The sequence below is a fragment of the Ursus arctos genome, unplaced genomic scaffold (assembly GCF_023065955.2).
Source record: "Ursus arctos isolate Adak ecotype North America unplaced genomic scaffold, UrsArc2.0 scaffold_12, whole genome shotgun sequence".
NCBI classification, from domain to species: domain Eukaryota; kingdom Metazoa; phylum Chordata; class Mammalia; order Carnivora; family Ursidae; genus Ursus; species Ursus arctos.
Window position 1 is genome coordinate 2,328,896 of NW_026622786.1, and position 23,040 is coordinate 2,351,935.

General features: G+C 51.6%; 2 protein-coding genes across 10 annotated transcripts; one reads left to right on the top strand and one right to left on the bottom strand.

Annotated features, from left to right (window-relative positions):
- Window positions 1-1,547: 1,547 nt before the first annotated feature.
- Window positions 1,548-10,160, top strand: MINDY1 (MINDY lysine 48 deubiquitinase 1). 5 transcript variants are annotated; one of them, XM_026486690.4, is made up of 10 exons: window positions 1,548-1,700; window positions 4,799-5,615; window positions 5,984-6,041; window positions 6,449-6,513; window positions 6,921-7,079; window positions 7,423-7,525; window positions 7,865-8,007; window positions 8,747-8,938; window positions 9,256-9,399; window positions 9,623-10,160. In XM_026486690.4, the coding sequence occupies exons 2-10, from the start codon at window positions 5,163-5,165 to the stop codon at window positions 9,701-9,703; spliced, it is 1,398 nt and encodes a 465-aa protein (XP_026342475.1). In that variant the 5' UTR covers window positions 1,548-1,700; window positions 4,799-5,162; the 3' UTR covers window positions 9,704-10,160. The 5 variants fall into 5 exon arrangements, with proteins under 5 accessions (XP_026342475.1, XP_044235565.1, XP_057166279.1 ...); XM_057310294.1 differs by lacking the exon at window positions 1,548-1,700 and adding an exon at window positions 1,766-2,236; XM_057310295.1 differs by lacking the exon at window positions 1,548-1,700 and adding an exon at window positions 3,533-3,697.
- Window positions 10,161-10,722: 562 nt separating this feature from the next.
- Window positions 10,723-19,305, bottom strand: ANXA9 (annexin A9). 5 transcript variants are annotated; one of them, XM_026486695.4, is made up of 13 exons: window positions 19,154-19,301; window positions 18,365-18,450; window positions 18,087-18,183; window positions 17,246-17,340; window positions 16,926-17,039; window positions 16,625-16,715; window positions 15,350-15,429; window positions 15,117-15,176; window positions 14,492-14,576; window positions 14,254-14,349; window positions 14,112-14,170; window positions 11,326-11,448; window positions 10,723-11,095 (listed from the first exon to the last, which is right to left on the bottom strand). In XM_026486695.4, exons 2-13 carry the CDS (start codon window positions 18,437-18,439, stop codon window positions 11,033-11,035), a joined length of 1,038 nt encoding a protein of 345 aa, XP_026342480.3. In that variant the 5' UTR covers window positions 18,440-18,450; window positions 19,154-19,301; the 3' UTR covers window positions 10,723-11,032. The 5 variants fall into 5 exon arrangements, with proteins under 5 accessions (XP_026342480.3, XP_048076528.1, XP_026342479.3 ...); XM_048220571.2 differs by lacking the exon at window positions 19,154-19,301 and adding an exon at window positions 18,945-19,036; XM_026486694.4 differs by lacking the exon at window positions 10,723-11,095 and having other exon boundaries at window positions 11,144-11,448; window positions 19,154-19,305.
- Between the last annotated feature and the right edge of the window lie 3,735 nt (window positions 19,306-23,040).

The window sequence follows — 23,040 nt, forward strand, 5'->3', positions numbered from 1 at the left end:
AAGGAGAATTTTCCGAGATTACTCATTTGAGAGAAAATGTATATGTGTCACAGTAACCTATGTTTGTGGCATCTGAACTTTCCCTCCCGAGCGAGGCTTATAGCATCTTTCCATATGTTACACCGAGTATGTGGTTGACATCTTAAATTACAAAAGGCAAAAACTGTTCTTAGTCCTCCTTTCTCGAATTCTCCCCTTTACCAAACTGACCCATGGCGGCCAATTTTCTGCTGTCCGTGTTATAAAAACATTAGAATAATCTTTGACACCTCTTCTTTACTTAATACCTGCGGTCTCTTGACAATTCCTGCTGCTACTTCCTTTACAACTCAGGAGTCTGTTGGTCTACAGCCTTGGCAAATGTCTCTTCCTTTCCCTGGGCTGTTGTAACCTGGGTTTTTTGCTCCCTGCCTCCCTAATTGTTCAAACTGCCCTTTCAGCCTTCCGAGTTGCTTGAAGTTTCATCCTACGGCCGCCCTGTAAGTCAAGTTAGGAGGGCCCTTCAGAATGTGGAGCTGGGTTCCAACCTCCCTTAACTGCCACCTTCCAGCCCCACCATAGTGCAGGGTACTGCAAATAAGTGTACTCCCATCATCAAATGCCCCCTTCTTTATTGATCCACCCCTTTATTTCTTACTGCCAGCTTTTCCTGCCCCTCCCCCCCCCCCAAGAATTGAAAGGAGGTGACCCATGAGAAGCTGAGGCCTGTGCTGGGAACAAGGACCAGAGCACAGGGGTATTGGATCTCCTGCTTGCGCAGCTGGTTCTCTCCCTGCTGCCTCTCCTCCCAGAGCCTGGGGAGTCTTCCACACCTTCTGCACCACCGGGGCACAGCCCAACCAGTTCCATTTCTAGACCAGAAAACAAAAAAAGAAAGAAAGAAAGAAAGAAAAAAAAAGATACAGTAAGGGCCTGGAAAGCAGCAGGATTTTTTTTAACTTTAAATGAGTAAATATGCAAATATCATGCTCTTTGGCCCTGCCTCTGTGGATCCAGAGCGAAGGCCTGCCAAACCCACCGAGAAAGCCCCAATCCAACCAGCCGCTGCTGTCCAGTCCTGCTCCTCCCCGCGCTCAGCAAAGGGCACTTGCTCTTCCCTGTTCTCACCAGAGAGGCACAAGCGCTCCGTCCCTTCCCGCGGCAGGCAGAGGGAAGAGAAAGGGTCTGTTGTTTTTCTCTTCTTGTTTCTCTCTCCCTCGCTACTGATCAGCAAGCTGCTGACCAGGTCAGAAAGCCCTGATGGAAATTCTCCAGTGCTGGGCAAGCCCCTCCTCCTCCAGGGAGCTTGTCCTTGACTAATTTTTCTTTGTCCCGATGGGAAAAAAAGAAAGAAAGAAAGAAGAAAAACCACAAACTTCCTTTGGAAACCAGCTTGTAGTCCGGGCCTGGAGCGCACGCCCTAGACTCGGCAACTCAGGAAACCTGCAGACGCTCTGAGCGACCTGGGAGCACCTGGGCTGCACTCCTGCCTGCCCCCACCCTCCTCTGGTGACCCCAGTCGTGGGCGTGAGTCCGGAAGTGGCCACGAGCAAGCCGGGACAGCCGCTCGTAAACCTGTGTAGACCTGGACAAGCTCTGGCCCTGACAGCTGGAAGGCAGCTGGGGCTGTGGCAGCTGGGGTCACTGTAGCCACCTTCCTCACCGAACTGCCACGGCTGGACCCTGGTTCTTAGTCCTGGAACAGCACCCACTTCTTTAAGGTAAAAACTTTGTTTTAACCATTTCCTTTACCCCCCCACCCCACCCCACCCAGTTCTCTTTTTCCTCTGCAGCTCTGGGGAGGTGACATGGAATGTCCCTCCACTTTTGGTCTCTACAAGTCTGGATTTTGAGAGGAGCTAAGGCAGGAGGCACGAGCTTGTAAAAGGGACGAGCTTGGTCCCTTCATTTCCTTGGTTTGATGAAAACTTCCCCCTCTCGCTTGCAAGCAAATAGACAGGGCATGGTAGGGGTGGTTGACTTACTTGGGGGCAAAATTTTAAACCCGTAGTTGCATGAAGATTTGGGCCAGACTGAGAGGGAGATTGCAGTGGGAAAGTTCCTGGGGGTGTGCGTGTGTTATTGAAGCTACCCGCCCATTTTATATGCTTCTTCCAACTTTTGGCTATTTACTGCTGCTGCGAGGGAGGGGCCAGGGCTATTTTAACTCCTCACCCACCGCCAGAGGATAATTCCAGCAGGAGAGAATGCGTGGGACTTGAGAAAAGAAGAGGAAAAGAATGAAATCCGGATTTGTGTGAGTGCCCTCCCCCTCATCCTTTCCTGCTCTGACATACTGGTGCCCACCCCACCAGGAGTCACCTTGTGGAGTGGACATCCTCCATTCCATCTCTTAAGACTTAGCCCACTCAGCTTTGCCCGGTTTCTCCAGAGACCCAGCTTCCTCCAGTTTCCAGCACCTGGTTCCTTTGGGCTCATCCCCTTCCCCAGCTAGCCACCCAACCCCTGCTTAATTCTTGATCATTTCTATCATGGGACAGAAAAGAGAAGAAATGAACACTGCTTTTCTCCAAGCTCCTCTAACTTCCTCGGGCTCTGGTTTCTGCTTCCAAGGCTCGCCCTAACTGTCATCTGGGAGGGAAGGGGAAAGACAAGAGAGGGAACAAAGTGTAAGGTGCGCAGGACCTTTTTGCTATTCTGATTCGGAATGAACAACATGTAAATGCGATGCAGCGAGCAGAAATTATATTTGAAGCAGAAGGAGGATCGATTTGGGTGACCAGGCTTCTTTTGGTAACTTTTCTGGCTTTCAACTTCATCTCCCAGGCCTTAACGCAGTCCTGAATTCCTGCCACTTTACGAGAAAGAAGCATAGTGTCAGGTTAGGAGGGAGCTGGAGAAAAGACAAGATTTCTGACAAGTCTAATTTCTCTCCTTTTCTTGCCCCAAGTGAGAGGGAGAGGGGAGCTAGGAGGTTGAAGGAAGATGTTCTCCAGGGGACAGGGTTTATGGTTTTGTATTGTTTGCTATCCACAACCTTAATTAAATGTCTGTGCTGGACTCGATGCTTAGTGCTGATAGAGAACAGGTTAAACAGGTCCAGGGTTTACATCTAAGATGACCTGGGTGGGAATAGACAGAACACACGCGGAGGTAGTTAGATGAATGTAGAGGATGTATTTCCTTTTCTTTTTTTTTTTAAGTTTTTATTTTAGGGGCGCCTGGGTGGCGCAGTCATTAAGCGTCTGCCTTTGCTCGGGTCGTGATCCCAGCGTTCTGGGACCAAGCCCCGCATCGGGTTCCTGGCTCAGCAGGAAGCCTGCTTCTCCCTCTCCCACTCCCCCTGCTTGTGTTCCCTCTCTCGCTGCCTCTCTGTCAAATAATTAAATAAAATCTTAATAAATAAATAAATAAATAAATAAATAAATAAATAAATAAATATTTTATTTTAATTCCAGTTAACATATAGTGTTATATTAGTTTCAGTATAGCGATTCAATACTTCATACATCACCCAGTGCTCATCACGAGGGAGTATTTCTTTTCTTTCTTTTCTTTTTTTTTTTTTTAAGATTTTCTTATTTATTTGAGAGAGAGAGAGAGAGAACTCAAGAGAATCTCCAAGCAGCCTCCCCCCTGAGCGTGAAGCCATGACACACAGGGCTCGATCTCACAACCCCGAGATCATGACCTGAGCCGAAACTGAGTCCACCATCAAGAGTAGGCAGCCCGACCAACTGAGCCACCCTGGCGCCCCGTGAGCGAGTATTTCTTACATAAATCAATAATCAGCATTGTCACCTTCTGTATAAAGAGTGAGCGAGAGAGTATCTCTGGGTTTAGGTTATTCGGGGAGCAGAGAGGAACTGAAGAGAAGTTGCTACCTCAACTCCCGCTGTCAAGAGTTTCCTAGTGACAGAATTTGTCGGGGGAGTGGTTTTTGTGCTGAAGTGACTTACAGAACCAGTCTCTGATTCAAATCCCCAAGGCCTACATTTCCTCTCCTGGGCCTACAGGAAGCCCCTCCCAAAACCTTTTTGCTGTGGTTTGGGATTGTGTAAAGCTCAGGAGAGTCCTTTGAGGAGAAAGACTTCTTTCTCACTGGTGTTTTATCTTTTGGGACATGATACCGTCTGTCTGTATCTCCACTCTTCACCCCAAGCACTCTGTGACTTAATCTTTTCGCCCTTGGAGTGGAGCGGAGAAGAGGTAACCCTGAGAATACCTGCGTGGGCTCTGGGCGGTCCGTGAACAGCCGGGGGGCGGGGTTTGGTGTAGGGCGGAGGAGTGGCCACCGTCGTGGCTATGGTGGCGGTTACCAACGTGATGATTGTTACAGGCTGAGCTGAAGATGACTGTAGTAATAACCATTAGTAGAGCTGGCCCTTGAACAACACAGGGGTTAGGTAACTGACCATTCATACAGTTGAAAATCCACGTGTAACTTTTGACTCCCCCCAGACTGAGCTAATCGCCTACTGTTGACTGGAAGCCTCACCAAAAACATGGACGGTCAATGGACACCTATTTCGTATGCTATGTGTATTCTATACTGTATTCTTACAATAAAGGAAGCTAGAGAAAAGGAAAGATTATTAAGAAAATCATAAGGAATACACCTAAAACTAATGTAAGTTGTGTGTCAACTATACAAAACAAGGAAATCATAAGGAAAATACATTTACAGTACTGTTCATATATTTACAGAAACAATCCGCCTATAGTGGAACCGTGCAGTTTAAACCCCGTTGATCAAGGGTCAACATTAACATTTCTTTCTCTGTCTTTTTCCTTTCTTTCTCCTTTTACTTTCCCTTTCCCTCCACCTTTTTTCCATTCCTTGTCCTTATCATTTCAGGGAAGGCTGACTCCATCCAATGACTTCAATCCCACCAGAATCCTTCCTCTCAACCTGAAAGCCCTGTACCCTCATCGGTCCCATGTGGCCACAGCAAGGGAGAGGTGAAAAGAGCTCAGGCTGCGGCCCTTTTTACCCATCTGAGAAAGACATGCCCTCCCTGTAGCCAGCAGTGACTGTGTAGACGCTATCTAGCCTTCCATACTGGAGTCCTTTAATAAGACTTTTCTGGGTCCATGTGCTTTCCAGCCCAATGACTTCCTTCTTACTGGATTGGTCTCTTTGTTACATACCAAGCCTAGATTAGGCAACTCCCTGAGGGCAGGAAAGTCCTTTGGTGCCCCGCAGTTGACCTCTTCTGACCATGGAACACCATCAAGCTGAGCTTCCAGCCTCTAGTGAGGCCAAGATTCCAGAAGCAGTCAGCCCTGAGAACCGTGAGGTCCTGTCACAACCAGATGAGCACCCCCAGGACAGGGGTGCTGCAGCTGCTGATGGGGCAGCTGGAGAACAGGAGCCAGCAGACCAGGCTTCACTGCCGGCTGAGGGCCAGGATAACCTGGAGTCCCCTCCACCTGATGTGAGTTCAAACCAACTGGGGCCAGCCCACGGGGCACAGCCTGAGGTAGAGACAGTGGGGGCCTGCTCCAGGTCCCAGGAGCTCCCCCTGCCCGCCAGGGCCCGACAGCCTGAGCTAGATTTCTACTGTGTGAAGTGGATCCCTTGGAAGGGAGAACGGACACCCATCATCACCCAGAGCACTAACGGCCCCTGCCCTCTCCTTGCCATCATGAACATCCTCTTTCTTCAGTGGAAGGTAAGAGGGAGTTTGGATGAGGGCTCAGAAATTGCTGAGGAGAGCCCTCTTCCCTGACCCACCTCCTTGAATATCCTGCTGTTCTCAGACCAGGCAAAACTTTCCAGATTATTCTCTGTATTTCTCCTGCTTGAACAAGTGAGATAAGACAAAACAAAACAATTCTCTGTCCTACTCTTGTATCTTCTACTGTCTAGCAAGTGCAAATGTCTCACAATACTTCACATTCATTCCCTCACTGCAGTTGCAAGCCTTCTTTCCCACCACGCCCTCCCCCTCCCCCCATCCTTCTATGTACTTCTCCTTCAGTGCTCTGTGGAGGAAGATGTACACATGGCTAACCCTTTGGTCACCCCTTCTGCCTCCAGGTGAAGCTGCCCCCTCAGAAGGAAGTGATCACATCAGATGAGCTCATGGCCCATCTTGGTGAGTGATTAGGCCTTGGAGAGGAATTACACAGAAGGTTCGAGAGCTTACACTTGCCACTCAGCCAGAAATCAGAATATTGAGGGACTTCCCTTTTGGGGCTCTGATGTGGCAAGGAGGGTGAAGGTCTACAGGGCTTCTCTGCAAGGCTGGGGAATGAAAAGCAAAAATCAAGGTGTCAGGAGTCGGGGATTGTAACCCTACTTCTGCCCTGAGCTTTCAATGTGACCTTGGGTGGGCCCTTCACCTTCGTGAGTGTATTTCTTCCTCTGAGAAGGAAAGGTCTGGGTTAGATTCTAAGGCTCTTTCCAGCTCTGAAAGTCTGTGGTCTGTGACCATTCTCCAGGAGAAGAGGAAGCAGCTTTTGGCACAATTGGGGTAAGCTGATGAGGGGTCCTGTCTTGTAGGAGACTGCCTCCTGTCCATCAAGCCCCAGGAGAAGTCAGAGGGACTTCAGCTTAATTTTCAGCAGGTGAGGCAAAGGTCTGGGGGCACAGGAGTTTGCCGGTTTGTCAGGGGACACCTAGGCTATGAAGAGAAGCCGTTCTTCTGCTTCTCAGGAAGGGCCCTTGAACGACGATTTCCTTCTGCAGGAGGAGGGTAGATCTCTGTCCTAGAAAATATGTTCCTTTATATAAGATGAAGAAGGGTTGAGGCAAGGGAGGAATGGAGTGGCCTGTAAGAGAACCAGGGAAGAAAAGCAACAGGATTAATTTTTTATATCTGGAGCCAGGAGTCAGGGGAGGGGAGGCTAGAGTAGCCATCATTTTATTTTTTCTCCCCAGCTCTACTAGACTATACTGACATATAACCTTGTGTAAGTTGAAGACGTATAACGTGTTGATGTGATAAAGGCAGCATTTCCTTTTCTAACCCCAGAATGTGGACGACGCAATGACAGTGTTGCCTAAACTGGCCACGGGTCTGGATGTCAACGTGCGATTCACGGGGGTCTCTGATTTTGAGTACACTCCTGAGTGCAGCATCTTTGACCTCCTGGGCATACCTCTGTACCATGGTTGGCTTGTTGACCCACAGGTGAGGGCGGGGTGGCCCAAATGAGACTTTTCTCCAGCTCAAACTGACAGACAAGCAATATTTTGTGGGGTGGGTGTTAGGGAGTTAGGGATTAGATTGGCTTGGAAAGGGAATAGGCTTTAGAGGCTGGACTCAGTACAGAATTCCTTGAATTTTAACCTTTTTGGGGGGAGAGGTAACATTCAAATACAGGCAAACCATATGTGCAAAAAGGTCAGCTCTTCAGAGATGGAAAGTTTCAGGAACCTTTGGTTATAGGGTTGCAGTCCTGTGGGCGTGCTTCATTTCCTTCCTAAAAAGATCTTCATTGTGTTGGTGCCACCCCACCCCACTGCCCATGCAGAGTCCTGAGGCCGTGAGCGCGGTTGGGAAACTGAGTTACAACCAGCTGGTGGAGAAGATCATTACCTGCAAGCACTCGAGCGACACCAACCTTGTGACAGAAGGTGACAGCCCTGCTTTCTCTCCCGTGGGTCTTACGTGGAGGGAATGGTGGCTGCTTCGGTTTATTGCTTACCGTCTGTCTCCCCCCACCACATCCCCCTAGAATGGAAACCCCACGAGCGAGAGTTTGGGGAACTGGCTGTTGTGTTTAGGACCTGGAGCCGCGCCTGGCGCAAGGCAGCCGCTCAGTCACTCTTGTTGGATGAATGAGTACAGCCAGGCTTCGGGGGGTCTCAGAACCATCCTGCGGGCTCCTCACAGGGACTGGGTGATCCTTCTTCCTGTTGTGGACCTTGGACTGAAGCCAAGCCCTCGTGGCCCGATTTGTGCTCTTCCGACAGGCCTGATCGCAGAGCAGTTCCTGGAGAACTCCGCAGCACAGCTGACCTACCACGGACTGTGTGAGCTCACGGCCGCTGCCAAGGAGGGTGAACTTAGCGTCTTTTTCCGAAACAACCACTTTAGCACCATGACTAAGCACAAGGTGATGAGGCTTTGGAGATGGCGGGGGGCGGGGGGGAGAGCGGGCGTTGCTATCCCTTCCTCGTGGTTTTTGCTTGCGGGTCAGTGTGTCAGGCAGGATAGGGTAGATTAAGTCCAGGTGACAAATGACCCTGAAAATCCCTGCGCTTTACCACAGCCGAGGTTTATTTCTCATGCTGGATGGTCATTGCAGATTGGCTGCCATTCTGTCCCACATCATCTTCACTCTGGGACCCAGAGAGGGACACCATGCACGCGCTTTTAATGCTCCTGCCTAGAGATGACACCAGTCATTTCTGCTACCTTCTCATTGGCCAGAGCAAGCCTTAAGGAATCAGCCTGCCCTCAGTGGGACAGGAAAGTAAAGTCCTCTCCCAGGAAGGGAATGGAATTAAATGGAAGAGGGAAAGGTCTTTGGCTCTCAAAGGGATTTATCCTCATAGCCACCAAGCGAGCCCAGAGACCCACGAGAAGTAGGGCAGGAAGCAGCATCTTGTGTGGGACCCCAGCCCCGAGGACTCACACTTGACCACAGTGACTGCCATGCTCACACCCAGCTGACCGTAGAGCAGACATCCCGGCCCTCTCCCCACAACTGTAAGAGACACGTGTGCTCCCACGGACACGCTCTAGCTGGCACACTAGACGATTCAGACGGTCTCCGAGCCTCAGCTCACCTCTGGCAGCAGAGCGCCGCTGGGCCAGCTATCCCGCCACGAACTTCGTCCTCTTCTCTGCAGAGCCACTTGTACCTACTGGTCACCGACCAGGGCTTCCTGCAGGAGGAGCAGGTGGTGTGGGAGAGCCTGCACAACGTGGATGGAGACAGCTGCTTCTGCGACTCTGACTTCCACCTGAGTCATTCCCTTGGCAAGGGGCCTGGAGCCGGAGGTGGGAGCGGCTCCCCCGAAAAGCGGCGGCAGGTAGACCAGGTGTGTGGGCTCTTTGGGAAGGGTGCGGAGAGCCCGTCTGCTAACCAGCTCCTCGATGTAGGCGAGGAGCACGCGTTTCCTCGTGTAGACGTCATGACACGCGACGCCTGTGCCCCCTTCCTGTCACCTCCGGACCACCTCCGTGCTTGGAGTGTGTTCTCGGTCACCACACAGAACGTACTTGGCTGTGGGTTTTGCTCTGGAGGAAAAGCTGATGAATCCGAAGAAGAAAAATGGGTTTGGAAACCTAAAGCCAGCCTGAGTGTCCCCCAGGCCCCAGCGACCTCACCACTCCTGTTCTGTCGGCCTCTCTCTAGGACTACCTGATTGCCCTGTCCCTGCAGCAGCAGCCGCAGGCCACGTTGGGTCTTAGCGACTTGGAGCTGGCCCAGCAGCTGCAGCAGGAGGAGTACCAGCAGCAACAAGCAGTGCAGCCTGCGCAGGCGCGGACCTCCCCGCAGGTGAGCGGGCCTCCCCCCAGCTGATCGGGGGGGCCTTCCCCTTCCCACGGGCCAGAGCTCCGCCACGCTCCGCCCGGGGCAGACACTCGGTGTTGTAATGCCCGGGTGCTCCTGTCCCCTGGGTCCCATCTTCTTTCCCCACCGCCCCTCCAGATCCTGCCCCTGTGTCCATCTGGAACCTCTGTCCAGGCTGGCGAGTGACCCACTGTTAAATCCCATACAGGGGAGAGGAGCCACGTCTGGACGCCCAGTCGGAGAGCGTCGGCAGAGGCCCAAACAAGAGTCAGACTGTGTCCTCCTGTAGCGTTGCCCAGTGCTGGGGCTGCCCTGCCTCTTCCTTCGGAGGCGATGGCTATCCTGCCTGCTCCCCCAGCTCAAGCCCTGACATACGCAGGGTAACTTATTTATGGACTGTGGGGGATCAGAGCAGGCAGTAAACGCCAAGGTCGGACTTGGTAACATCCCGCCCGCATGTGCTGCCACCTTCTCTGCCTCCCAGTCATCAGGGCAACACTGGGGTTGGTGGGGTGAGGATTTCGGGGTCCCAGCTCTCCTTCTCCGGAATAGTCACACTCATACACGGACTCAGGCTCCGGGGTGAGGTCCCCATCTAGAATGCATCTCCCCTACTTCCACCCCCGCAACTGGCTGGGTCGTCTTGGCGATCCTGCTGGCCAGTTGTTTCAGGGTTTGGTTTGGGTTTCTATCTCCATTATTTGTAATGCTTTCCTAGGGGCTTGGAAATAAAACTTGTTTCCTGAGATCTGTTTGCCTTGCCCTGCAGCACTTGGGGTTAAGTATTTGACCCAATTAAGGAATGCAAAAGGGTGGGGGAGGTAGGTTATAGAGGTCCCAAGGGTGGCTTTGCCTGTCATTTCTAACAGGGCCAGCAGGGGGAACCAAAGCCTGCTTATTTTCTTCTCTGTTTTTGTTACTAGTTTTTGATAGGTCTTCAATGGGAGTGGTAATCTAATTTGGGAGGTGGGTTTCCAAGTCCCTGTTTTGGACAGATGGCATTTGGGGGTTGTGCTCCCTGCTACCCTAAGACTTCCCAGGCAGGGGAGGGCAGCTTGTTCGGGTCCTTTGCTACCTCTATTTCTGACCTCATTCTGGCTCCTGTTTCTCAGTTACTTTGCCTGAAATTTCCTGGGGAAGAGAATAATGGGGGGGGGGGCTTCGAGGGGGCCACTTGTTGCAGCCCTAGAGCCTCAGACAGGACCCCTGTTGAATATGCAAGTGCATATCAAAGGCGCCTCCAACCTCAAGACCTCCCAGCCCACGTCCGGCTCCACCCAAACTTCAATCAGGGAACACAAACAACAGTAAAGTTTGCCAAAAGAATTCAAGAGTCGGGGAGACGTCTGGCCAGGGTATGGGAAGGATGAGTAGGGCAGAAACCATCAAAGAGCTGTCTACACCCAAGTCAGAGCTAGGGGATCCAGGTGCAGGCATTGTTTGAGATGAGGAAATCAAGGGATTCCAAAGAAACTTCCAGTTGTAGCCTCGACAAGAAGCTGGAGCATGTGGTGCTCAGTGAGGGGTTATCCTATTTGGAGGTCCAGCTGGCTTCCTGCAGGCTCAGCCAAACATGGGGATCTCAGATCCTTGGATGTCACGGTGTGACAGGGAGGCCTCAAATGTCTTCAGCCCTGCACAGGGCTAGTAGGGCTGACTGGCAGTCCCCCTTCACTGCCTCCTGCAGACAAGAGAGTTCATTGTTAGACCCCACTAGCACCATGGCCCAGGCATTCTGTTTCCTCCCTGGTGCTGGTCCAGAACCGTCTGATGTGAAGAGCTGTGTACGAAATTAATCAAGACTCATGAGTTCTCCGGGGCATGAATATGCTCGGTGGTGTGCAGGGAGGGCAGAATGGAGGTGAGGCGTGAAGCTCTGGGGCTCCAGGTTAAGAACCAGCCAAGTCTCACCTGGAGAGAAGAGTAGAGGGACTTGCCAAATTTCTTTTTGAACTCAGCTCGGATGCTTAGAAGGTCAGTCTCACTTCGAGAGATAAGGATGCGCATCAGGACTCGGTAATTGGGCTTGACGTCCTGGTAGAGGGAGAAACAGCAGGGGGAGAGGGTGGTAGTAGGAGTCTCACAGAGTAGAGACTGGGCAGCATGGGAAATTACTCTCGAGGGGAAAACGTGGTGTGAGTCCAGGGAAAAGAGAAGTGTACATTATCTAAGAGGAAAATGTATCCTTGTCTCCCTTCATGGAAGGTGATGCAGCAGGAAAGATGGGTCTCTGTGGGAGCAGCTGGGGTAGTTCGCCTTCCGGCCACACAGCTTTCCCGGCTCTGAGGCCGTTAGCTTAGAGCCTCATTCCTCAAGACCTCAGTGGTGGGCATCTCCAAAGGCAGTTCCTCAGAAAACGGACAGGAAAGACTTCCTACCTCGAAAGATTTCCAGCATGAAAACCAGGAAGTTTTTAACTTCCGGGTTAGTGAATGTCCAGGGAGGATATACCCAGACTATCCCAAACAGAGTGGATGGGGCTCTGAGAGGGAGACTTTCGGTTCTGAGCCTGACCTACCAGGGCCTCCTCACATCCCCATCTGTATACACCAGTTTCTCCTGGTTGGACCCCTGGGGCTTAGCATCACTGTCTTCCTCCTAAACCTGCACCACGTCTCCTGCCTTTTGGTTAAAGAAGGTAATGGAGGGTTTGGTTCAGAAATAATAGAGGTAGAGTACGTGAATTATAATTATAAATCATGAATTATAATTGATTATATCAAATCACGAATTATAACTGATTATAATAAATGTGTTAGTTAACATGAGAGATTTCTAAATAAAAACATTGGTTGCAAAAATCCTATTTATGTCATGGGCTGGCCACCGGCGCCGTCACAATCTCCTAAGAGCTTCTTTCCCAGCGTTTCCTGTTACCTGACTCACGAGACCCTTCCCAGAACTGCCTGATACCCACGCTTATGGCATCTACACAGATCATACATTCCCATGGAAAAAAAAAAGGAAATGAGGAAGTAACAACAGGATGCCATATTTCATTTGGACTCAGAACCCCTGTCAGTGCTGATGGCTGCTTTATCTTAAATTTCATGTATTATCCATTTTGTATTGTGAGAGAGATTGTGGATCGCTCCCCAGTATCCATTCTTCCCCTTCCTCCAACTCTTATTACTCCAAAGTTGTAGAATTGGGGCAAGGCACTCATTAACTGAATATTCTAGCAAACCCCCATTGAACATAACTCTTGCCTTGTTACTTGAGGACGTCCTTGGCATCTCCTACTTCCCTAAGACCTTTTAATGAACATTCATTGTATGGGTCAGATTGGTCCGAATTTTCCTGAGTCAGCCTTCACTGACGGTCATTTTTCTGAATAAGGACTCGTCACAATCTATGTTCTCACATATTTCTCATAAGAGAGTAAGATAGAAGCATATGATTGAGTTTTTCCTTTTGAAAAGAAGTTTTCAGAAAAATAGGCCTATATTATTTTTTGATTCCTACTTCCAGGATAAACCTGGCATTTACTTCCCAGAGTGTGGGTCCTACAATCCAAATACATTATAATCATTTACTGCTGGGATACAGGTTTGTTTATGATGGGAACTGAGCCAGATAAACATAACCCTTCAAATCAGTCTTAGTGTTCAGTCAGTATAGTTGTACAGACTTCACCGGGTAAGTAAAACATTAATCTACTGTCAGAATGGAAGTCTCCGTTGCTGATAAAATCTGTGCACATATGTACTGTCTTTTGCATAGCTGCCAACAAGGCGTGATGATTGCTCGCTCATACACAAGAAGCTGTGGCATCTACCAAAATGATAACTACTTTTACCTTCTTAAAAATGGGGGTGAGTCTTTTATTTATAGGTTTTAGAGGACAGTTGTACTAATAGGAGACCCAGCTCAATGAGTAGAACGACTGGATTCTGTTTATGAAATTAATCAAACCAAAATCACCAACTGAAGTGTGGATCGTGTGAAACAAAGCTCGGCCAGTGTGGAGAGAGGTGGTCCTGGCTGCTAGACCTCTAACGGTATAGCTTGTGGTGCAGACCAACACCTACGTTGTGGACCCGAAGTTGACACATGGCAGGTAAATGTCCTGTAGGACCATTATGTGTGCACGGTTTTTAATTATTTTAAAATTCCAACAGAAATAACACACAATGTTATATTAGGCACAATGTGTTTTATAGGAAGCTTATATGATTTATTAGCTGTATACGACCTTGGGCAAAGAACTTAGCCTCTCTGTACCTCAGTTTTTTGCATCTATAAAACAGGGATGGAGGGTGGCCATGAAGATTAATTGAAATGTGCGTAACAAGCTCGGCATGGGCCCTGGGACACAAGGAGTACCCCAGAAATGCTGGCTCTTGTCATAATTCTTGCTAGCATTATGACCATCATTATCCTAGTGACAACTGAAACTGGACATGGCACTGTCCTACAGAGCAAATTCCCATCTATATGTGGCCATGTAGACATCAATTAGGCCCAAACTCTGGCTTAGGTGCCCTTTTGAGTCAACTAGTTAGCTTTAACCGCAGCTCACTCCTCTTCTTGACAAGACAATTTGCAAACCTAGGAAAAGAGAGCTGCTATGTATTTATAAAGTCAATATGAGATTGTGACATTAGCAACAGCAGAGAAACTTCCTCTCTCTTGCCCAGAAGATATCTCCCCCCAGTTTTTGTTCCAAAGTGAGGGAAAAGAAGCGTCCCTCTCACCTGGAGGGCTTGATGAAGTTTATCAGCAAAGTACAGCGGTGTGTTCTTGATCACTGAGGCTGGAAGCAGAGAGGGAGAGATGGAGAGCGCCAGCTCCCATGCCAGGTGAGAGCCCTACCCCGCAGCGCTGAGCAGGCCCTACCTAGGCTGAGCAAAGCCGCCTGGGCATCTCCGTGGAAAAGGTGGTGGACGGTCTTCTCTAGCTCGTGCCCCGTACACCGCTGGTACTGATCGAACACTTGTGGGGGGGGTGGGAGGTAGTTAGAAAGATAAACGGGAGCAAGGGTTGATTATCACAGAGAAGGATGAGCCCTCCCCACCTTCCTCAGCCAGAACTCATCATTAGAGTAAGCTGGGAAGATAAGAAGTCTTGTGTGTACCTCGGACGAGGTGTTCAGGATTTCGCTGGGTGAAGATTAGGACCCATGTGCCCTCTGTGCTGGGCCCTTCAGCCTGTTTTAATGCCTGGGAGGGAGGAGTAAACCAGGATCATCGGTTGGGGGTAGGGGAGCCATGGTTGCGGTGTTCCCAGAATCCATCATCATGATGATGGAAACGGGATTCAGGGTGGAAAAGCTTAACTGAACCTGTGAAGCAGTTGCTTTTATTTATGGTTAAAGGAAACAAAAAAGGAGTAAGGGTTAAGAGAGGGGCTCTGCCCTCACAACTTGATCCCCAAATTTGGGGAAATCCTGGCACTCAAGGAATTAACTAATCTCCAAGGGAAGGTCTGAGGAGGGTTCCACCACCCAAATGCCCCTGAGAGGAGAATGTGTTGTTGACGAGCTCACTTCCTGTGAGTTCAGCAACCAGAGGCTAAAGGAGTGAACAGTCTTCAGAGGGTCACTACCTGACACTTCATGTCCTCACGTGTCACTGAGGACTCCTTCCCCAAGGCAAGGAGAGGTTTGGAGGACAAGAGGACACATAGGTCACTGGCTTTAGGAGCGGGTGGAGGAGGACGTCTTACGTGCATGGCGGGGCAAGCTCCTCGCCCCTGCTCACCTGGACATCCTGTTCCACCAGGTTGTAGTCAATGATTCCAGAGTAGCTCTCACGGCCCCCCTAGAAGAAACTCTCTCAGGAGGACTCTTTGAAGGATAGCTTTTCATCTCCAGGACAACCAACCCAAACCAACCAAACGCCTCCCTCCAAAGCCTTCTCTTGCTAATTGTACCAGAGCAATGCTCCCCAGTCTCTCCCAGCCCCTCCCTCCCCTGCAGGCCGGTCCTCCTCACCTTGGCCAGGGCCAGGAGCAGTTCCTGCAAGATGCCGCTGGTCTCGGATTTGATGTCCTCCTCAGCCTCCACCTGGAAATCTGGGTTGGGTTCAGGAGCTCTCTGAAGCCTCCCAATTTTTCCCAATGTAGATATTCCCTGTCAAATGCCCAACCCACTGTGCCCTGCCTACACTGCCATGTCCTGCCGGGGGTAGCATAATGGCTGCTGGTTCCCGGGACGTAAGGAAGAAGCGCCATCATGGTCACCCTGAAAACATCCCTAAGCTGCCAGTAACCCATGCACTGTAGGGTCATGCACCACGGGGAGCCAACCTGCTAGGGGAAGGAGGCATCTGTTATTCGAGTGCTGGCCAGGCAGTCAAGGGAGATAGGGAAACCTGCACCATGAGGCCAGATGGCTAGGGCCTGGCCCCCTCATTGGAGGCAAGGAGAAGCGATGTGGAAGGATGGGAAGAAGTAAAAGAAAAAGAAGAAAAGGAAAAGAAAAACAGAATCAAGGAGTGAGAGGTAGGGGTGCCTGGGTGGCTCAGTAGGTTGGGCGTCTGCCTTCGGCTCAGGTCATGGTCCCAGGGTCCTGGGATCAAACCCTGCGTTGGGCTCCCTGCTCGGGGCGGGGGCTGCTTCTCCCTCTCCCACTCCCTCTGCTTGTGCTCTTTTACTCTCTCTCTCAAATAAATAAAATCTTAAAAAAAAAAAAAGGAGAAAAAGAAGTGAGAGGTAGGAGAGGGATTAAGACAGGCCAAGAATGGACATCAAAGGAAAACTGCGGAAAGCAAAAAAAAGGGGGGGGTGCTCAGATGAGGATGAGAAAAGGCCAGTTAGCAGTTAGTGGGTGAGGCATGTGGCAGTCAAGCAGGGGCTTGAGGGGTAGTACCCATGAGTTAGAGAGCAGGTCCCCTACCTCCCCCCCACCCAACCCTCCGGCTGCAGCAAGGTTCCATTCAGCCTGGGATGTAGTGTGAGGGCAGAATTAGGAAGGGGCTGGGAAGATGACATGGGCACCTTTGGGACTGTCACAGTGCCCGACATTGTCATTACTTTGGAATCTGCTCTGGAGCTCCAGACTAAGATAACTAATTATTGCTTCTCTTTCTTTAATGATCACATCTGGGTCTCACCCTGGGGAGACTGAGAACTGGCGAGGGTGGGTGGGGAGACAGACCCCAAGGGAACAGTGCTGGGGCAGACAGGTTCCCAGAGGACTTGCCTGTAGGGAGTGCCAGAGAGGGGGGCTGTCCTGCTACCCCTTTCCTCCCTCCTTACGTGCTCTTACTATGTTTGTAGACCGTCAGGCACTCCTGCAGCTGGGCTGGGCTTCGGGTGGCAAGAATTTCCACGGCCACATCCTCAGCCGAACCTGAATTCTACAAGGAATTGGGAGGCCACTCTGACACTGGGCCATGTCATTAGGATGGCAGACCACTTGTCCTTCTAAGGGTCAATGTGGGCTGTTTAAAGGGGGACCCTGCCAAGTCGGGTCCTCTGGAGGGAGCAAAGGCAAGTCAGTCAACCCTCTCCTCCCCTCAATGGTGTGCTCACTTCTGAGACACCCAGCGAGCCTCCTCTCCTGGTACCTTCAAGGCCGTCCTCAATTCCTGGGCATCGAGCTGAGCTGCAGGCTGCAGCAAAGCCACCACAATCCTCTCGAGGTTACCAGACAGTGCTGCCTGCAGGGACTTCAGCAGGTCCTACAATAAATGGTCCCCATGGCAGAGGAGCGGGGACCATGGAGTGGGCCCGATGTGTGGGGAGCTTTGGGAATATCTGGCTCGTTTTTCCTAAGGCCAGAAGCACCAGGCCTGCCCCCCCCCCCCAGCTGCTATTGCTGTACTTCCGGTCTTCCAGGGGGGCTGCTCACCCCAGTCTGCTGCTCCGGGGCAGTCAGTGGCCTCACCTGTTGGGTGCGCTCCTGGAAGGCTCGAGAGATGAGATGCCTTTGCTCCCTGCTCCTGTTGGTCAGCACGTCCACGATGGCTCCATGGTCCACACCTGAACCAAGATGAGGGCTGGGCTACCATCTGGGCAGAACCCAAGAGGGTCTTTACGGGGAGGGGATCCCCTTCCTCCTTGGACTTAAAGCCTCTGGAGGAGGAGAGAAGAAGATCTAGGAAAGGGCTGTGAACAGCAGGGGCTGCAACACCCCCACTTCCCTTTGGCCTCAAAAGAAGACGCAGGGACGCCTGGGTGGCCCAGTCGGTTAAGCATCCGACTCTTGATTTAGGCTCAGCCCATGATCTCAGGGTCCTGGGCTCCTCCGTGCTCAGCAGCAGTCTGCTTAAGATTCTCTCCCTCTCCCTCTGCCCGCCCCCTCCTGAGCACTCTCTCAAAAAAAAAAAAAAAGAATTAAAAAAGAAGATGCAAATAACATGCCAAAATAGCATGTGAACCTGACCCAAAATTAGGTGAAGGAGGCCTGGTGCGGTGGGGGAGAAATGGCTTGGTGATCATAGACTTAGACGAGAATCCCAGCCCTGCCATTATGAGCTGTGTGACCTTGGGCCAGCCTCTCTGTCTCACCAAGCCTGTTTCCTCATCTGCAAACTGGATATGAGACTTACCACACAAGGGTGTCCTGAGAATAGGAATGACACACCAGCATGGTACTCGACTTACAAGAACTAAGGCATCCCACGAACATTTAGTGAACAACGTCACTTCCTCCTTCCTGGCTCCTTCTTGTCTGCAGACTGGTTTCTACAAGGTGGACCCCCGGGCGCGGAGGGAAAAGCGCTCACCTCGGCCTGCAATGGCCCTCAGCAGCCTTTGCACGTCCTTGTCCACGCCGAAGCTCAAGAACGTCCTGAGGGTGCCCAGGGTTCCCCAAGCTGCAGTCTGTAAGAGCATGAGGGATGGGGGTTGGAGGGAGCATCACAGGTTCGCACGCACCTGCCCCGGTGCCTCAGCACAGCCCTCGGCATGGTGTCAGGGCCTGCTCTCCCTTTCCCCATCCCTCCTTCTCTCACAGCCCTGGAGCTGATACAGTAACAGTGACTCCAACAATCACGGCCCCTACCTTGTCGGCCAGGCCCAGGTGGCTGAGGATCTCCTGGGTCAGGGATGGTCTGGTCTTCCTGCTGGTCACAGACATGGTAGGACTGGCTGTCTCGGGGAGGGAAACAGGAACCAACTGAGGAGAATTTTCTGGCCCTTTGGGCCTCTATATGACCCCCAGACCCCCGAGGCCCTCCTCCCGTACCCTTCCTTTCCCACGTTGCAGAGAAAAGAACATCGACCTGCTTGGCAGGTTTGGGAGCCCAAGTGGAGGGGTAAGGGGAAGTTCCCACCTTCCCCACCTCTTGCCCCTCCCTTGGGAAGCAAGGATTGTTCAGGAATGTTGCTAGAATGAGCACCAAACAAATCCTCCCTGACTCCAGGGTAGGTCCCCAGGCTCCCAAACTTTGGTCTCAGGTGGAGGACCCCCTTCTGAGATCCACATCCTTTCCTTCCGGTGGCCTGGCTAGGTGACCCTGGGGCAGTGCAGGGGAGGGAGGCCATGTGGCAGGGTTAAGTATGGGGGGTGGGAGATAACAACTCCTAAAACACCTCCCCACCTTCAGTGCCAGCCCAGGAGTGAGCCCCTGCCCCCTGCCCACCAGGCTGCCGGCCTGCTCCTGCCTTTCCCCGCTCAGCAGGCACTTTCTCGGGGCCGGGGCCGACGTATGTGTTCCTTCGGGTGCATGGGTGCCTAGACAAGGGAGCAAGCACTCACAGCAGAAAAAGGAAACTCCTTTCTCCCTCTCGCAAGGGATCCACAAGCGTTCCCTCCTCCCTTCCCCCGTGAGGGCCCAGGTCCAATGCTTACCCAGAGGTGCTGGGGGCGAGGTGGCAGTCGTCACAGCCTGGCAGCTGCCTGTGTGGGCACCAGCTTCTGTGCTGTCTGCTAGAGGAGAGGGGGTGTGTGCAGCCCAGGCTGGGCAGCCAGTCAGATGACCTCTCTGGCAGCCCAGCCCAGCTGTCGCCTCTGGCTCTAGCCCCTCCCAAATGTGGGAGAGGACCAGGCTGTACCTGGTCCCGCAGGCAAACCCCTCCCTACCAAGCATCTTTCCTCCCGGGAGCCGGCCTCAGCCCTCGGAGAGAGCTCTGCTCAGCCTCTCGGCGGCTCAACTGGACACAAGAGGCTTTGTGTGTTGCTTTCTCTGTGGGGCCAGGTGGGACCATAGAAGCCCAGTCGTTAAGTCCAGCTTCTGACCTGGCTCTGCCTCTGGCTCCAGCTCCCTGGGGGGGCAGGTCAGACAGGCTCCAAGCTGATTTAGAGGCTGATAGAGGAAAACCTGTTGGGGCACATACCGGCAGGGCACCCCAGCCCGCACCCCAGAGAGGGTCCTAACCCCGCAACTCCCTGACTACTACGACCTTATCAGAGCAGGCCAGCCTGGGTGGGAAGGGCAGGGGGACTGTTTATATCCGTGGGGAAGAAAGAGCACAGGTATTTGAGGGTGGGGAGTAGATCAGCAGAGTCGAGAGAGAAAAATGCGAAGGGTGTTCCCTGCGGACGGAAGCACCATGCTCCCAAAAGGCAATGGGGAGCTGGGAGAGGCTCTCTGGGTCCCTGTGTCTTGGGTCCCTTCTGCCGCCTTTTGGCTGCCAGGACCGGTTAGCTGCAGCAAGGCAACCGCAGCAGCTGGGGCTGGGGCTGTCAGTGCACAGAGCAGCAGGTGAACAGCCCTGGGGAGCCTGGGGAGCCCCTGAGCAGGCAGCCACTTGAGCCTCACAGCCAGCTCCCTGGGACCTAGGAGCCGTCTCCTTCCTGCTTCCCTAGAGGGGCCCGGTGGGGGCTGGGCCCAGAAGCTGGAGAGCTGTTTCCACTCCTCTGCCCCTCTCTCCGCCAAGGAAGGCCCTTGCTGGTTTTCTTACATCCCTGAGGAGGGACCTGCCTCTCTTCCACAGAGCAGACAAGGCCTAAGAATGCACGAAGGGAGATTTCCTTGGTGGCAATCACTGCTTCTCACTTAGTCTCCTGTTAAAGTGGAAAGCATCCACCAATGTTTGCTGTGAGAACGTGGGTTCAAGCCCCAGCTCTGCCACTCGTTCTGTTCTGTAACCTCAGCTAGTTATTTCAGGTCTCTGTGTGTCTTTCTTCACCTGAGAAAAAATGGGACTATTGGGAGAGGCTGAAATGTGGGGCGGGGGCACCCTGGGCACCTGAGAATAGCCTTCCTGGGAGAACTGAATTAGGTAATATATGTGATGGCATTTGGCAGAGAAAAATGCCTTGTAAAATAAAGCTGCCAGATTTAATAAATAAAAATACAAGACACCCAGTTAAATTAGAATTTCAGGTAAACAACAAATAATTTCTTCGTATTAAGTATGACCCAACGATTTCATGGGATACACGTGTGCTAACAATCTTTTGTTGTTTATCTGAAATTGTGATGTAACTGAGCATCCTGTAATTTACCTGGAAATTGGGAAGATGGGACTCAGTTTCAGCATGGTGATTAAAAGCAAAGGTTCTGGAGTCAGACTTCTGGGATTCAGAATTCCGGTCTGCTGTGTGACCTTAGCAATGACCTCAGTGTTTCTTTTTTCTCCTCCTCCCCCTCCTCCCCCTCCTCCCCCTCCTCCCCCTCCTCCTCCTCCTCCTCCTCCTCCTTCTTCTTCTACGATTTTATTTATTTATTTGTCAGAGACAGAGAGAGAACAAGCAGGGGGAGCGGCAGAGGGAGAAGCAGACTCCCTACCGAAAAGGAGCCTGATGCAGGACTCAATCGAAGGACCCTGGGATCATGACCTGAGCCGAAGGCAGATGCTTAACTGACTGAGCCACCCAGGCGCCCCTACCTCAACCTTTCTGTGCTCAGTTTCCTCTTTTTCAAAACAGAGATAATAATAGTGTTTATATTATAAGCTATTGTGAGAATTAAATAAATACACGTAGAGCACTGTATTTTTTTAAGATTTACTTATTTGGCAGAGAGAGAGAGAGAGCATGCATAAACAGGGGGAGCGGCAGGCAGAGGGAGAGGGAGAGGCAGGCTCCCCGCTGAGCAGGAAGCCCGATGTAGGGCTTGATCCCACGACCCTGGGATCATGACCTGAACCAAAAGCAGATGCTTAACCGACTGAGCCACCCCGGCGCCCCTGTAGAACACTTTAGAAGAGTGCTCTGTACAGACTAGTAGGTACACATGTCAAAATGTTAACTCACATATAACAATAAACATTGATACAATGTTATTTTATAATGATAACTTACTGTTAACTTGTCTCCCTATGGAGTCCAGACTTGGCTCTCTTCTGCAACTTCTATCTTGCCAATCTTCAATCTGGCCACAGGAGGGCATTAGAAGCTACCTAGAGCCGGGAGCCCCCTAGTGTCCACTTGAGGTCTCCAAGGCTCTGGTTCCTCCCACAGATATCCAGGGGCTCCCTTTGAGCACTTGTTGGGAAGTGCAGTCTCTGGAGGACATCAGGTTCCTAGATGGACCTGGCGGGCAGGCATGGTCAGAAGAAGGACCTCAGGGAGACACCTACTCAAGGGACCCACGCCCACACCGAGACCTCAAGACACTTGCAGGAGACTTCCTAGGCTGTGTTACCCCAATACAGTGTCTTCACGACCCCAGTCCCATGCCTTTGGACTTCCCTACCCTCAGAGTCCATTCTGGGCACACATTCCACGTAAGCTTAGAGGGCATGGAGGGAGAGAGGAAGGGCTCTTACTTCCCCAGTCTGAACTTCTGTGAGGGATTCCTGTCGGATCAGCAAGGCTGAATCCTGCATTTGAAGGAGGCGGGCAGAACCGCAGCCGCATGGCAGGAGTAATCCTTGTGGTCCAGGAGCGTGAGGAGGGAGTATGTGTGATGCATTTACAGCTGCTGTACTGAAACTTGGTGGAATCTCACTCCTTGTGTCCCGGCGTTTTGTTTTGTTCAAGTCCAGGGCCAGATTGAGGCTGTTTTCAAATTCACTCATCACCTTTCACCTCTGTGCTCTAAATTTTAGAATTTCAGAGTTGGAGGGGTTCTTGGAGATGACAGGTCTACCACCCTCTTATTACTGTCTCAGGAGGCGGAGTGACTTCCAAAGGGCCACAGTGTCGGAACCAGATCCAGGTCTCCTAACTTCTCCTGTGCTTTCTTCATTACTTAGATGAGGGCATAGCTGATTTGGGGTCCGTCTTAGTGGAATATATAGGGGACAGGCAGTAATACATAGAACCTCAGCCGTTGACTCATGAATATGGGTTCAACTCCAACTCCATATTGCTTTTCTGCAAAATCTTGCATTGCATGATTTCAGAACACACAGAAATTCCTCCCGGCTATTATTCTCTAGTTATGAAACTTTTTCTCCCCAGAACTCCTGGCACCTGCATTCCTCGGCTCACATGGTAGCCGTGCTCTACTCCTTTACCCGAATAGGCTTCTGTGTTGCATGAGCCAGGCTGACCTGGGTCAAGCTGACTTCCTCAGCTGGGTTCCATGCCTTTCCCTGTCCTTGAAGCCTGCGCAGATACTTAAATCCCAGCCTGAAGGCCTGGTGGTGTCCTCTGCTTCAGGCCATCTCAGCAGCCCATACAGAGGAAGTGAGTCACAGCAAGGCAGGCAGCTTGGGGCACTGTGGGTGTGGCCATGCCTGCCCTGAGCACTGGGGGGATGGGTCAGAAAGGTGGTGATCAAAATCTCCTGGTCCAGCTGAGGCAGGGAGTGTGTGTGTGTGTGTGTGTGTGTGTGTGTGTGTGTA